The sequence below is a fragment of the Chaetodon auriga genome, chromosome 12 (assembly GCF_051107435.1).
Source record: "Chaetodon auriga isolate fChaAug3 chromosome 12, fChaAug3.hap1, whole genome shotgun sequence".
NCBI lineage: Eukaryota > Metazoa > Chordata > Actinopteri > Chaetodontiformes > Chaetodontidae > Chaetodon > Chaetodon auriga.
The window spans coordinates 20,424,446-20,440,096 of record NC_135085.1 but is presented as its reverse complement, the minus strand read 5'-3'; the positions used below and the strand labels follow the sequence as shown (position 1 = coordinate 20,440,096).

The window sequence follows — 15,651 nt, the reverse complement described above, 5'->3', positions numbered from 1 at the left end:
ATAGTCCTGGTCTGTAAGAGAAATATCTCCCATTGACAGGGATAGAAAGGCATTTAACTTAAATCCTCTGCGAACTGATGTATTTTTATTTTGAAATGTCACGTATCGGCTCATTTTATTGATATGATCCGAGTAAATCAAACGTCAGGCTGTGTGTGTGTGGCTCAGCTCAGCCTGCGATCGACTTTGCATCTGCAGCCTAAAACATTGCAACACATTATTTAACTACCACGTTTCCTCCAGGCGGAGCACAAATCGCACTATCCTCAACGTGCAACCAGGAAAATCAGTATGCATGAGCTGCAAATCTCATTTAAACCTCGGGCTAAATGATAAGAGCCGAAAAGTGGAGTGTAAAATACCAACTCTGACCACAGAAAGTGCAAGTGTTATATCAGCTGGAAGCGGGACAAATACCGCCGTGGAAAGCACACATCCCCCACCACCCCCCACCCCCGACACCTCTCACTCCCTCTGTTAGGCTTTTTGATGCCTTTAAAAACGCGCTAAATATCGATACGAGGCAAACATCGAGTCATTTCAGGCGTGGATCCGCGGTGTCGTGTTAAGGTCACTCGCTGGCTGCCTGAATTCCCCTCTTTGTGTTTACACATCCGGGTTTCCCTGTTTGCAGCCCATTCCCCATTTAGAAGCCATTTTGGACACAGATCAGTAACATGCATGTAAACCCCGACCGACCTCCCGATGCAGCGGTGCTACTATTCAAGTGAATAACCTCGAAAAAGAGCGCCGGGCTTCGGTCTCGGATGGTTTAACGGCTTCCCGATCGGCTTTTGGATCCACTTCCGACGCGAAATGCCGCACCTATTAAGGGACTAACAGTCTGGCAGTCAATTAATCGCTCCCGTCTTTTCTTGCAACATTGTTGCGGCGTCGCGGGTATTGACACGCGCTGTGGTGGTTAGGCTGCGGAGGGACCGGAGGCCTGTGGTCGTTTTGATCCTGGACTGATGTTTCGGACAAGCTGAGTTTTAATGTTCGCGACGGAAAGTGGGGGAAAGCTCTGTCCTGTATTTAACACGGAACATGTCTTTTTCATGGCTGTCTTGTTCACTTCTTCTGGGAACTTTATGCGCAGGTAAGCTGCTATTGTTGCCTCTGAATTTGCAACAGTTTTTTTTTTGTGTGTGTCCCGAGGCGGACGCATTTTTGTATGCGTGTGTGTGTGTGTGCGTGTGTGTGTGGAATTGCGTTTGAAATGTAAACCCGCGAACTAGTTTAGGTTTGTTGGCTGATTAAACTTTGTCAGCGGTGGGTTCTGTCGTTCAGCTGTGGGGGATTTTATTCTCTTAGCCATAATCGCCTTTTCTCCGTTTGCCCCTCTTAACGCGTGCATTTTACGCACAGGAATCACACGAGCAGCCACCGCTGCTTTTCGTGTAAAAGAACAAAATCGACCAAATCGCACCCACGTTGTTATTTTACGCTGGGACGTCCCTAAAAGAATATACAGCCAAATTTAAAACTGTTGCGTCCCAGTGGCAGGAATAGAAGGCAGCAGCTGCATCAACATCCTGAAACCTTAGAGCTCCGTGTCGGTCCGCACTCTTGTTTGTGGTTCCAGCCCGAACCAGAGCCTCTGAAAACACACTTCCCCTGCGCCGATTTCCCCAAGTCGACGCCGTTTGCTTTGAGGAGACGGCGGCTGTTTTGTGTGAAGTCAGGTCTTTCACCCTGGATTGAGGTTACTGTTACACAGCCTGGCCACTTTGGACCACGTGAAAATGAGCAGGAGGGTTGTTTTTCTTTTGTTTGGCCATCTTTTTTGGCAACTCATGTGGGAGGCTTTATTGTGTGTCCCCCCTCCTGGCGAGGCACCCCTTTGCTGTGACTAAACAGTTCTTTTGGAAACAATAATATCCACTTTTTACCCCCCTTCACAAAACGTTTTTAGCTTTTCCTCGAACTGTAATAAAAATTTCATTGAGGCACAGCTGTCCCCTGTGTGCCAAATAGCGCTGTGGCTAATGCCTTTATGGTTTATAGATTAGGACTCGGGGTGTATAGTAAGCTGCTTCTCCAGAATTCATGTTGTTGTGGTGTAAGCCTCGGTAAGTGACAGAGGGAGGGGGGTTGGGGAATGATCTTGTAGTAAAAGTCCTCCCGGATCATGTGACCACAGATATCAGAAATGCCATCTCGGCTCAATGGAGCATTGAGCATCTCTGCTGTGTGTGTGTGTGTGTGTGTGTGTGTGTGTGTGTGTGTGTGTGTGTGTTTTGTCCTTACTACCTCCTTTCCTTCCATCCTTAATAATGAGCATGATGTTTGGACATTGCATGCATCCCTATGTGCTATAATGAAATCCATTGTATGCTGCTGGTCAGCTAAATGTATGTATGCGTAAGTGGATGCCTGTGTGTGTGTGTGTGTGTGTGTGTGTGTGTGTGTGTGTGTGTGTAATGGGTTGGTGGGGGTAACACTGGGGGATGGGCAGCCTCCTATAGGCAGGGATTTAAAGAGACATGCACTATTTTTTCTGTGAACAAAGATTAGGCACGAGTGTCCACTGTGAGGGACACGGACTGCGTCTTATCTGTCCCCAGTATTCATCAGAACACGGCGCACACGGTGCCGCCGCGGAGTGTCCAACATTAAATCCGCCAAAGAGCAGGAATAAAACCTTCTCCACGTAGGAATTGTACAGCAGCGGGAGACTGACAGCTATTGTTAGATTTCGCCTGGGTTAGAGGAAACTATTTCCAGCTAAATGACAGTAAAAGCCCTTAAAGAAGAAGCTCTTATCTGTCCTTCCAGATGTGTCGCACTCCGGCGGAGTGAGACAGTCCTTATCTGTAGGAGTAGTGTGCCGGTGTGTTCCGATGCCACAGTAGGCCAAAGCATTGTTTTCCTATAGCTAATTAAATTCTGTCATACCCCCCCTCCCCATATTTGAGTTGTTCCTCTCTGAAAAGATCTCGTAGTGAATGGGATTATGCTGAACTACTATTCAGCAACAATTTCCTAGCCCAGAGGAACTCTTTTTACTACAGAGGGCTCCCAAACTTGGCCGTGTGCCAGGGTGATGATCGAGGCTCTGCTCAGAGATGCTTCTCGGTGGCACGGAGCGGATCCTGCGCCATATGTCCGCGCTTCCGCCACCGACTTTCAATTCATTACGATGTGAGCTGACTGAGGCCTTCTGTCCGTCTCAGGGTACAGTCTGGGCGAAGCGGAGACCCGGGAGTGCGTGTACTACAATGATAACTGGCGCACGGAGAGGACCAACCAGAGCGGCTTCGAGCGCTGCGAGGGGGAGAAGGACAAGCGTCTGCACTGTTATGCCTCCTGGCTCAACTCCTCAGGGACCATCAAGCTGGTGAAGAAAGGCTGCTGGCTGGACGACTTCAACTGCTATGACAGGTCGGGTCACCGAGCGAGGTCACGGCTCAACGTGCATTTACATTTATATTTTAGGTGTCTGGCTCGTGCCCAGAGCGCCTGGCAGCAGGTACAACATGAATAGCTGCCCCAGTGCACACATGCAGGCCAGCACATCTTAATCTGAGGGAGAGGAGGCATCTTCAGGGCCAGAAATCAAAGCTCCAGGTGGAGACAGGGCTGAGCATTGATTGGTGGACAGAAAACAGTCGTTTGACCAGTTTGTCAGGCTAAAATGCAAAACATTTGCTGCTTTCAGCCTTTCAAACTGTGAGGATTGGCTGTTTTTCTCTTTTTAAACATCCCTGGAAACAGAATATTTGTTTCTCTTAGAACAAAACAAGCAATTTGAAGATGTTTTTGTTGGATGAATAATCGGATGTATCAATATGGAAATCATCCGTTGCAGCCCCGAAAATGTCCACCCTTGACATAAAACATGGCACAAAATAAAAAGATGCAGGATTTTTTACTTTAATCAATAATAATATTCACACAATGCTCCCTGCTGCATATGAAGCTGAGAATATAATGATACAGGGCTGCAACCAACAGTTATTACCATTATTAACTCATCTTTGTACCGTTTTCTAAATTAATTTTTATCTATTCTACAGGCCAAGGTAACACAGGTTGCTCATTTTGTCTGATCAGTGGTCCAAAACTAAAAGATATTCAATTTCCAGTGACATAAAAGAGAGAAAAGCCGTAAATATGCATATTTAAGGAGCCGATACCAGCAAACGTCAAGCATTTTTGCTTCTAAACTCACTTAAATGTCTGTTGAAACAGCTCCCGACTCGGTTTCTGTCCGAGTGATTGATGGCACAGGCAGCATGTATTAAACCAGGCGTTATCTGGGAGCCATGTAGCCTGCTGCATCCACACATGCAAGCATCTACACGCACAGAATATACAACACAGCATGCTGAATTATTTAATATGGTATAACACACAAACTGCAAGGTCAGCAAAACAGGTTGACTTAGACTGGAGTCATAAAAAGATTAGGGTCACAATCGTGTTTTATATCTGTACGACCAACTTTTACATTATGAAAATGCTCTGCAGCCAGCGCAGCTTACGGACGCTCTCTCTTGGATTGAGCAGATGGTCTGCATGGATAGTGCAGAGTGCAGCTCAGTGTCCACAGCCCGATGATGGCAGAAAGATACGGCGTCACCGGGCCACTCAGGAGTTTGTGAGCCAGGAGGAGAATTTTAAACTGGCCTTTATCATCAGCAGCTGATGTAGAGCTGTGTGGCACCATCAAACTTCCCTGTCCTTAATATTCAAGCCACAGCGTTTTCAGCGAGCTCTGGTGGCTCATGAAGGCAAGCTGGAGAAAACTATAGAACAGTCGGCCCTAAAAGACGTGTGAGGGACTAACCGTGAGCGGCAGTAAAATAGGTTGAGGATGTGTTTTAGCCTTTCTATTGCTTTGCTGATTATTAAAATTAGTTGCAAGGACAGAGATGACTGTTATTATGAGTGACACGGTGACATGTTAATGTTGATCAGCAAGGACAACATTAAACCAAAGGCTGTGCTGAAATGGCAAGAGCACAAATTGTAGGTCTAAACGTGGGGTTAGACAGATTCGAGGGAAATGGCTTCAGTCTGAAGTGCGTCTGGCTCTAATTATAACTATAAAGGGGATGTAGTGAGACCTGGAAAAGTCAAAATCATTCCGCTCAGTTTAATCTGAGTGAAAAACTCCATCGAATACTGACTGAAAGGGAAGAGCAGTGAACAGGTGGGCAATTTTGACTAAGTTCAGAGACACTTTTACAAAGATTAAAGGTATGCTGTGCAGGATTTTCCTAAAAATCATCGAATAGACTCAAAGTAATCCCTCTCAAACACCACTTATGTGTGGCGGTGTCTCCACCTGCAGAGGCTCTGCCCGTACGCTCTTATTTTGCTGTGTTAGGGGCGTTTCTGGCCTTCAACCTCTGGGCAGTGGGCGTGTTGCCCCCAGTCAATGACAGCGCACAGGTAGTGACCAGGAGCCAGACCTTAAGATGCATCCGAGAGGAAGCTATGAAAATGGAGGACACAGCGCTGAAAAGTGTCTGCAAACAGTAACAGAGAATTGCTGCACAGCGTACCTGCTGATTGTAGCATTGAAGAGCACTTTTGCAGCCATGTTCGTGAAGTGTTAGAAACCCTGTGTGGCTCACACACAGCGAGCAGTGCGAAGGAGTGCTGACGATAAACAGGACAAATATTTGTGTGCAGCAGAGGGGATAGAAAAAAAAAAGTCAGACTCTCGCTCACTCTGTCCTTCAAGTTCATGTCCAGAGCACAAAACCTTGCGTTATTTTTACCGTCATGACTTTGCCACGTATCTGGTTTCGACACTTGTTTATCAAAGCGATAATGCAGGTATGTCATCCGCCGTTTTAGGCAAGAGTGTGTCTCCATGGAGGAAAACCCTCAGGTCTTCTTCTGCTGCTGCGAGGGCAACTACTGCAATGAACGATTCACCCACCTTCCTGACATGATTGGCAGTGGCAACCGAGGTGAGCGGCGAACGCATTCCACATACAGTACGAGCAAAAAATAGGTCTTTGCCGATTAGCGGGAGAGAAGCTCAGCCTTGCATGTAGTAGTAAAAAAAAAAACCATGTATATCACATTACGATCAAATCGCTGGTGCATTTCACACAGACTTTGTGATTTTTCTCTCCTTTTTAAATACTGCAGAAATGCTCAGCCTTCATACTTATGTGTTACTTAATAATCCAGTTCACCGTTTGCTGAATAATTGGCACTTTCTGTACGTGGTGCTGCGCCATTCGCTACCTTTTTTATTTGATTTTCAGCTGACATGTAGGGAACAAACCGCAGATTTAAACACCATCACTTGCTGATTTGTGGCATTTTTTTGCAGTCTGTGTAATGACTCAGTCAGTGAGGATCAGCCTAGATAAAATGTGACTCCTCTTTTTAAAATCAGGTCTCGCGGTCCGTGAGGGACGCTCGCGATGCCGCCGATACCCCACAAGTCATAAAGCTGACATGCTGTAATTACTCTGTTCCTCCACCGACAGTGAAAATCCGGCCTCCGCCCCGAGTGCCGTCCCTGCTCAACGTGCTCGTGTACTCCCTGCTGCCTCTCTGCGTGCTGTCCCTGGCCCTCGTCCTGGCCTTGTGGATGTACCGCCACCGCAAACCTCCCTACGGCCACGTGGACCTGAGCGAGGTGAGCAAGGCCACGCTGCAGCCCGACTCTCATTTAAAGTGCTAATCTGTGGCGCTGAGAGTCTTTAGCTGCATCTTTCCCTTTTTTAATTTTCTCACACTGAAGCTCGAGTTTCTCTGCCGCTTATCCTGCTTATCCAGTTCTTCTTCTGTGCTCCTGTAATATTGTGTAATCAGGGCAAGAGAAGTGCTAACATGTTTTAGAAAGATTCAGCAGAGGAGTGAGACTGAGCTGGTTTTCCCTTTCTGCTGTTCAGGATCCTGGACCAGCTCCTCCGTCGCCCTTGGTGGGTCTGAAACCACTGCAGCTGCTGGAAATCAAAGCCAGGGGGCGCTTTGGTTGTGTCTGGAAGGCCCAGCTGATGAGCGAATATGTCGCCGTAAAGATCTTCCCTGTTCAGGTATGTCAGCAATGTTAATTTGAGGCATTTGTGGCTTTTTTTCCCTCCTTTTTCTTGTGGAATGCTCCAGTCGTAGCTCCAGTTTGTGCCACTCATGTATCAATATTACATTTGAGCCCTTTCATCTCTGCAGTCCTCAAAAGACTCTTCTAACCATCTGGGTGAATAAATATTCCGTCTGTTGCACAATAAAGAAGATTTTAACCCACTTCTCAAGCTGGGGCTGTGTTGTCTAATCCAGGTAGCCACGAATGACAGAATTATTTCTTAGTTAAAACACAAGGTAAACATTAGACGGTATCATCCATATGTACCAATATAAAGGATTTTTAATTTGATCAATGCTTTACAAACTGCGCCTTTGTTTGGGGGAAGAAGTCCAACCTGAAAAACGGGTTAAAAGTCCTTTTTTTCATGCAGCTGATGGAATATTTGTTCATTCAGATGGTTAAAGGAGTGTTTGAGGGCTCTGGAAATGACTTTATAACAACGTTAAGTGCTGTTAAATGGTCTTCTAAGAACACCGGATTTATACATTTTGGAAAATCGGACTCTGTCACTTGAATGTACGCGAGAGGCACAAACCGGGCCTCGCTGCTTTGTGTAACATAAACAAGGACTCCATTAGCTTCGTAAGTGCTAGCATAAATCACCAAGAGCTAAACAGAAGGTTCTGGTTTGTGCAGGATAAGCAGTCGTGGCAGAACGAGCGGGACATATTCATGACTCCGGGGATGCGACACGAAAACCTCTTGCGTTACATCGCCGCAGAGAAGCATGGAAGCAACCTGGAGACGGAGCTGTGGCTCATCACCGAGTTTCATGAGAGGGTGAGTGCACGTCTTCCCATATGTACGCCTGTATAGAGCACGTTCACGGTGAGGTATAGGGCTCCTGTGTTTACGGGAACTGCTGGAATTTTCCAATATCAGCAGAGGCTTTTATTTACCTCAACAAAAGAGCATCACAGCTTTTATTAAAAAGGATTTTATTGCTTATGGCAGGTCTGCAGTAGCCAGTATACCTTCAAGTGATGGAACTGTGTGGCTTTAGGTTTGTTCAGTTCACCTTTCAAGCATTTAGTGTGAAAATAATGATAATTACAGATACTAGTTGTATCAGAAATAGCAGTAAGTGTTGGTGAAATAATACTGTATGATTTGAAATGCCTTGAGGCAACCAGAACATCCTGTATATTGGTTCTCGGCAAACATATTAATATATCTAAAGCGGATTAAACAATAATTAGCATAAACACACATGTGGCTTTAGGTTTGTGTAATGACGTTCAGTGCTTGTCCTCGCAGCACCTTCTCTGCATAACGTATTTAGTTACAGTTATTGTCTCAGTGCCATCCGTCCGTGTCAGCTGTCGGGTTAAATGTTTCCGTTTTTGTCGATACTTCTAATGATATTTTAAGCTGAGATGTGTGAATTCTTCTGGACTGGCAAATGAAGTGAGGCGCAGCACCAAAGACAGCCTGTTCCAGGGTCACAGTTGACTAAAACCTTGGACTCACAGTAATCATAGATTCCTGTGCACTTCTTACCAGCTGATGAATGCTGTCGTGACTTATTTTATATGCATGTTTGAAAAGGTTTTTATGGGATTTTAAATCCTTCCTTCCAAGTCCTTGAGAAATATGCACATGTACTGCGTGTTGAAGTAGGAAGTCAGCCCAGTCACACATGCAGCTCAGATTTGGACCATTGCCCATCAGGTCGTGTTAGATACACAACGGAAAAGTTAAAATGTACAGAAACTGAAATGTTAAGCTGAAAGATTTCAACACAGATGAAATCGTGTTTGTTTTAGATGTCAGAAACAAATACTAGAGATCCGAATGCAGTTCTGCTGGATGTGGTGTTCAGATTGTTCAAGGTATCAAAGATTCAGTAAATATACAAGATGATATCTGTCAGTAAGGGTGGGAAGTTTTACATGAAGGTAGCGATAAACATGGTTGTCCAGTAATGTTTATGTAAATGAAACCTTTTATTTGGACCTTTCAGAAACAGCGTCCTCACACGAGACGGCACGAGTTAAAAACTAAAGACTGAAAGCAGTAAAACCAACTTTCTTTCAAAATGGAAGCTTTGAGGTTTCAATTGAGAGCAACAGAGATGTAACAGAGGTGCATTATGGGCCAGCTGTCTGTCTCAGGTCAGGGGAGGGCGTGACCTTGTGAGCTGGGTTGCTACATGGTGCTGCCGCTCTGAATACAAGGCAGAGACGCTGAAGCTGTTTTCTCATGTGAACTCTGATTCTGTGGACATTGTCCGGAGTCGTCGTCCTTTCACACATGGAGCACGTTTGTCTGTGTCAGATGCGCTCTCACTTCCTGGAAATCCTCCGTTTGGTTTAGGTGAGGGGTGGCGCCTGGGCAGAGCATGCAGGAGGAGGACGACTGCTTTTACATTGATAACAGTCCTGCATGTATTTGGCTGTGTAGCAGAGTGCACACTGTGAATGACGGCGTGTAAATACAGCTTAAGGGAAAGCTCCTGCAGTGGAAATGAATATGTCCAATTCCCACCGGGAATGTCCACCCCCTATCCACCAGGTTTTGGTCCATCCAGTATCTCACAGGATGCATCAAAGACACTTTGAATATATGAAAAGGTCAACAGAAAGGTATCAAGTGGATCAGATTTTAGGATATTATATGTATATTTCACGGGTGGCATCTTCAGAGATCTCTCTAAATGGAATCCATCAGAGATCCAGTGTGTGATCTTCTGGATGTTCTCTGTATCTTTAATAACGTATCACCGTCTCCGATGGTACCGTGTTTATTCCAGGGGTTATTAATCCTTGTGTGTGTGTGTGTGTGTGTGTGTGTGTGTGTGTGTGTGTGTGTGTGTGTGTGTGTGTGTGTGTGTGTTCAGGGCTCACTGACAGACCACCTGAAGGGTAACACTGTGACCTGGAGTGAGCTGTGTCACGTAGCAGAGACCATGTCCCGCGGCTTGGCCTACCTCCATGAGGACATTCCCAGCTACAAGGGAGAGGGGCCCAAACCCACCATAGCTCACAGGTAGAGGAAACATCGCCCGACCCCGCCTTTCCTGAAACACTAAACTCCACACCACGTTTGTCCGTGGATTATTATGCGATTAAACATCTCTGTAATTACAACTTTGTAATGAATTTCTCAGGGACTTCAAGAGTAAGAATGTGATGCTACGAGATGATCTGACTGCGGTCATTGGAGACTTCGGGCTCGCTGTACGATTCGAGCCTGGAAAACCACCAGGAGATACTCACGGCCAGGTACGGAGTCACCTGACTGCCGGGTTTTATCCCTGCATTGACATGCAGATCCAACCCTTCTCTGAAATGTTCACATTGGTTTCATGCGGTCAGGAAGCGTCAGTGTTTTTATGATAAGCAGGAGTAAAGAAAGTGTTTTTAACGCATCATTCTGCTCGTATCCGTCTCCCTGCCAGGTGGGTACGAGGCGCTACATGGCTCCAGAGGTGCTGGAGGGAGCCATCAACTTCCAGCGAGACTCCTTCCTGAGGATAGACATGTACGCCATGGGCTTGGTGCTGTGGGAGCTGGTGTCTCGCTGCACAGAGATGGACGGTGAGTCAAACGGTGCAGGAATGCTGCTTCGCCCACAGGTGAAGGTCGGCGTGCTTCAGCCTGACCTCATAGACAAAGGACTGTTTTTTCTGTCTGGGAAAACCATCCGATCCAGGCTAAAGGTGTAGCGTGGGCAGTCACTCTTAAAACAGAGTTTCAGGTTTTCAAATCCAAACACCGCCCCGCCTGACATGATCTGCGTTTCGTTCTCTCCATCCTGTGGCCTCACTGCCCTTCTTCAGGTACAGTTGCCGAGTACATGCTGCCGTTCGAGGATGAAATAGGCCAGCATCCCTCCCTGGAGGATCTGCAGGATGTGGTCGTGCACAAGAAGATGCGTCCAGTCATCAAGGACTGCTGGCTCAAACATCCTGTGAGTAACGGTGGAAGAATAGCTCCCGCTGTTTCAGCAGCAATACCAGGATGTCATGCATCCTTTTTTCCAGTAATGCGGCTCCATCACGTGAGGTCATAGTTCTCTGAATGAGTTGTTGTTTCTGAATCTGAAGTCAGAGGCTTCTGTCCTGTGAGATGCATTTTGTATTTAATGTCCTCAAAACTTCCCTTTAATAAAGCCAGACTTCCTAACTTGTGGTTTGTGGCTGCAGGGTCTGAGCCAGATGTGCGAGACCATCGAAGAATGCTGGGACCACGACGCAGAGGCGCGACTGTCCGCCGGCTGCGTCGAGGAACGCATCGGCCAGATCGCCAGGACGATCAGCAGCACTACCTCAGACAGCCCCGTCTCCATCGTGACGTCTCTCACCAACGAGGACCTACCTCCCAAAGAGTCCAGCACCTGAACGGGCGGCACCATCCTTCGCCCGAGCTCCTGACTTTTTGTTTCTCAAATCCAAACTCGGCGGGTCTCCGTGAATATTTAAAAGCATAAAAAAAAACAACAACTAGCAACGTGAATGCAGCTGCTATTTATCCCAATACTGGTATTTTTTTTTTTTTCTGTTTTAACGTTTTCGGTGTCTAAAGTCGGATCTTACTAACACATCCATCTGCTGTAGTTTTGAAGTAGTCATAAGTTATGCGATGGGCACATCTGATAACACCCATGTGTCAAATCTTAAATGTCATCATTACCTCATGTATTTCTCTTGTGTTAGTCTATTTTTATTACCTCATAAGTTGTCATCTTTGTCGTTTTCCTGTCTTGGTCATGATCGTCTGCGGCCAAATGAAATGAACCTTTTGCTCCAAACCTTGGACGACGTGCTGCACACCTCGGAGGAACCGTTTTGAGACTGTTAGACAAAATATATTCATCTTCCTCAGGGGTCGAAGCTTCTCGATTTTTAAACTCGAGTGCGCTCCCTTATTTGAAACCTGTGAATGCCTCTGAATGGTGGGGTGGGGGGAAAAGATCAAAAAAAAAAAAAAAAAAAAAGAATCGGAGCACACCTGTTTTATCGCAGGGGAGGAGCTGAAATGGGGAGCTGAGCAGTTGCATTGGACATTTTGGACTTTTTGAAGATTTGGGACAAGCGTCTTGTCCCCGGGGAACTACCTCTCAGGTATCCAGTAGGCTTCTTTGGAACATTTTCTCTACGTTGAGAGCCAAGCTATCCAGCTAGCTATCATGGACATATTCCTGGATTTGTTTTGTTTTTTAATTGTAGAAATTCAGAGTTACTCCTTTGCCAGTGCCGGGGGCATTGACGGATGCTGCCTGGAGTTGCAATGTTACACATTCTTAATTTTAACTGTCTGTGTGAGTGTGTGTATGTGTGTGTGTGTGTGTGTGTGTGTGTGTGTGAGAGAGAGTGAGAGAGATGACTAAATGACATGAGATGGATAGAGAGCGCGTTTTTAAAGTAAGAACCATGGACACATAGTTGGGGTTTATCCTTGCGAGGGCCATACTTGAGTAAGCAACATGTCTGTTTTTAATTTTCATGGGTGTTTGTTCAGTAGACTCAGTTGGACACCAGTCCCCAGATACCTCAGTCACTGTACATCATGCAAGGAGAGCTCAAATGGTTGCCTTTGTCTCAAATGCAATGCCATAGTTGTACCATAACATGAATACCATACATTGAATGTCCGTTATGCTGCTGTGACTATTCCAGGATACTCAAGGATTTGTAGATGTACATGTATTCTTTGTTAATATAACGCTAATGATATTATGTGAGGCTAATATTCTGTTTTTGTGTTTTTTGACTGGGTAAGCCCTCAGCTGCTTACTCCTCCAGACTGACCTCAGATATTCTGACAAGTACCTCAGGCTTTTTCTACATGTATATCAAGTTGTGTTATGTATTTTATTGTGTTTTAGTAGTTGAGATATTTTATTGCCGGTTGGGCCTCTTTTGTCAGTGGAGATTTTTTTCTTCTTTTCTAAATAGAGCCTGACCAGTTGTCACGGTGTTAATGCTGTACAAACGTAAAAGAAGAGAGGCAGATTCTTGTAAATAGACCTGTACACACAGTTGCCGAACACTGATCTGATTTTTTTTTTGAAAATACAAAATCAGGGCATTACTGATCTGGTTTCACAGAAACAGAAAGGGATTTCTCAGTTCCACCTCCTCAAAAGCCCTGTTTTTTTTTTTTTTTTTTTTTTTTTTAACATATATATATTAAAACAAAACTAAATTTTTTTTTTTTTTCCCTTCGGATTTTTCAATAATGTTGGTTTGTGTTTCTGATGTCTATGAATAATGGTATCAGTTCCTCTGGATCAGAAGCTGTGTAGGTAGCACTTGCATTAGAAAATTTAGTGTGTATATCATCAAAAACAGACAAAAAAATAACAACAACAACAACAAAAAACCCTGATGATTTGGTGCTGGCGGCTTCTGTGATTGGCCACTCGCTGGAAATGCCAGTTTGAACAGTATTACCTCAATATTAACCCGCTGATGTGATGTTCAGACTTGTTCAGTGATAGTTTAGCCACGTTGGACGACACACAGGCTCATCTGTTGTGCTTTGATTAGTGCTGTGGAAAGATGGTGATTTTAACAGTGGTCTGTGACGCTTGCTCCTGTGCAGTTTTGGTGGGTGGGGTGGGGGGGGACATCAATCAATACAGAACAATGTTTTTAGTGTTTGGAAATCATTGATGTGTCTATAACCACATGATTGATTAATAATGCAGCCCCATTCATGTAAACAGTGGCATGTGCGTGGTCCGAGGGTCCAGCAATATTTATTATACAGCAATATTCACTTGAATATCATAGTTTATGTAATTAAACTCTGCTGTGACTTAGCAGTTTTCTTCTGCGGATCAATAAAGTCCATCGCATCACACCTGGATCATGTTCTGATGAGGACACACGGTAAACGTGTCCTGATAGGGAAAACGATGCAGTGGGTTGAATTTGTGTGTGCGTGAGCCGGACGTGACCCAGGTGCTTTCACGTATTGTGCCAGAAAAAACGGCGACCACGAAGGAAAATCTGTCGTGGTCGCTTGTTTACCTCCAAATGCTGTCTTACACCCAGCTCTTCTGAACAGAAAAACCAGTTACCTCATGCAGTACCTCGTTAATAACACTAACACGGAGTCAGTCTCATCTTCAAAAAAAAAAAAGGAAAAAAATATCAATTATCGTGTATATATTTACTTGACAAATGTAAAGGGTTTCTTCCTTTTCTTGTGTGAATCCTGTGAAAGCAAAATCCCTTTTTTTTTGATTTACAGTCGACATATTGTTCATTTCTCGTAGTGTGAATGGATGTTTGAATCGTGTGACCTTCCCTGTTTATGTGAAGAGTATGTGTGAGTGTGTGTGTGTGTGGTGTGTGTGTGTGTTGGTTGGTTTCACTAAAACAGTGTGAATGGTAACTGTGAGTTGAAATGCTTAGAAATATTAACTAGATGAGAATACATCCATCTTTTTGTATATTAAAATAAAGACAAACACTGATTAACCATGGAAATGGAGTGCTTTGCTTTTTTTCAGCTCACGTCTTGTTTCATCACGTTTACGTGACCCTCAGAAAGAAAATGACAAAGCTGGAGTCCTCAGTGTTTTTGTCATGCAAAGTCTCTGCAAAAGCGGTTCTTAAAATCTGAATCTGAATTCAGGAATTTTGTTTTTGTTCTGTATAAAATTGTGTATATATCTTCCACCCTCAAGCCACACTTAGGTCTGTGACACAGTGCAGCTGTTCCATGGTTACATATGGACGCTAGATGGCAGCAGTGGTGCCAGAAGTTTGCTTTGATTTATTATTTTATTTGTCTGGGACAATACCCATTGATCAAAACTGTGTATGAGTAATGAGGCTAATCAGTCATTCTCCCTGCCTGGACATGGACTAATCTTAAAAAAAAAAAAAAGAAGAAGAATGAAGAAATCTATTAAAACTGTAGTCCATCGTGTTTTGGATCCAAATGACACAATATTGCTTTTTCACTTATTACTTTAATCATGTGCTTAATCTTTCATGATGTTCTGATCTTTTTATATCCTTTAATATTTTCTTGTCATGGGGCTGTTGATATATGGCCTAAAATTGTTCACAAAACTTATGCCTGTACTGCAAAAACATCAAAATATAGTCACTGCAGAACAGAAACGCCAAATATATATATATATATATATATATATATATATATATATAAAACGATCATAATAATAAAGTAGCCTTGGTACTGGACGCAGTTTTTAACCAAAGTTAATCCCATAGAATTTAATCTAACAGCTGAGAAAAGAAAACCAAAAATGGAGTGGAAAAAAAAAAAAACTCCTCCACTCATCTGGAGCCATGTAGCGCCTCGTGCACACCCGGCAGGGCAATGGATACGAGCAGAATGATGCGTTAAAAACAGCTGAAGTTGAAAAAACGTCATAATTTAGCAATTTGGGCAATCCTCTGTATTGCAACATATACGTAAGGTGTGGTACATTTGTCACACAAATGTTTCAAAGGTGACGTACTGATTTATATACCTGTAAACCAGAACAATTATGTACAATTATTTAACATATCTAATTTTTGTGCAAAAGCCCGAATGTTGCCATTATGCTGTTTTGAAAAAAGATGTGTGTTGGAGCACATTCAGAGATCATCGAACAAACCTATT

General features: G+C 44.3%; 1 protein-coding gene across 1 annotated transcript; it reads left to right on the top strand.

The window, feature by feature from the left end:
* Window positions 1–460: 460 nt before the first annotated feature.
* Window positions 461–14,124, top strand: LOC143329548 (activin receptor type-2B-like). The gene is made up of 11 exons (XM_076745516.1): window positions 461–1,099; window positions 3,177–3,384; window positions 5,812–5,927; window positions 6,459–6,610; window positions 6,867–7,010; window positions 7,697–7,840; window positions 9,900–10,048; window positions 10,170–10,284; window positions 10,461–10,599; window positions 10,842–10,972; window positions 11,208–14,124. The coding sequence occupies exons 1-11, from the start codon at window positions 1,048–1,050 to the stop codon at window positions 11,400–11,402; spliced, it is 1,545 nt and encodes a 514-aa protein (XP_076601631.1). The 5' UTR covers window positions 461–1,047; the 3' UTR covers window positions 11,403–14,124.
* Window positions 14,125–15,651: the final 1,527 nt, after the last annotated feature.

Excerpts from the sequence above, each read along its gene's own strand:
- LOC143329548 (XM_076745516.1), top strand. The coding sequence starts at position 1,048 with ATGTCTTTTTCATGGCTGTCTTGTTCACTTCTTCTGGGAACTTTATGC. Across the intron at positions 10,049-10,169 it reads AAACCCACCATAGCTCACAG|GGACTTCAAGAGTAAGAATG; the intron begins GTAGAGGAAACA and ends TGAATTTCTCAG. Across the intron at positions 10,600-10,841 it reads TCGCTGCACAGAGATGGACG|GTACAGTTGCCGAGTACATG; the intron begins GTGAGTCAAACG and ends GCCCTTCTTCAG.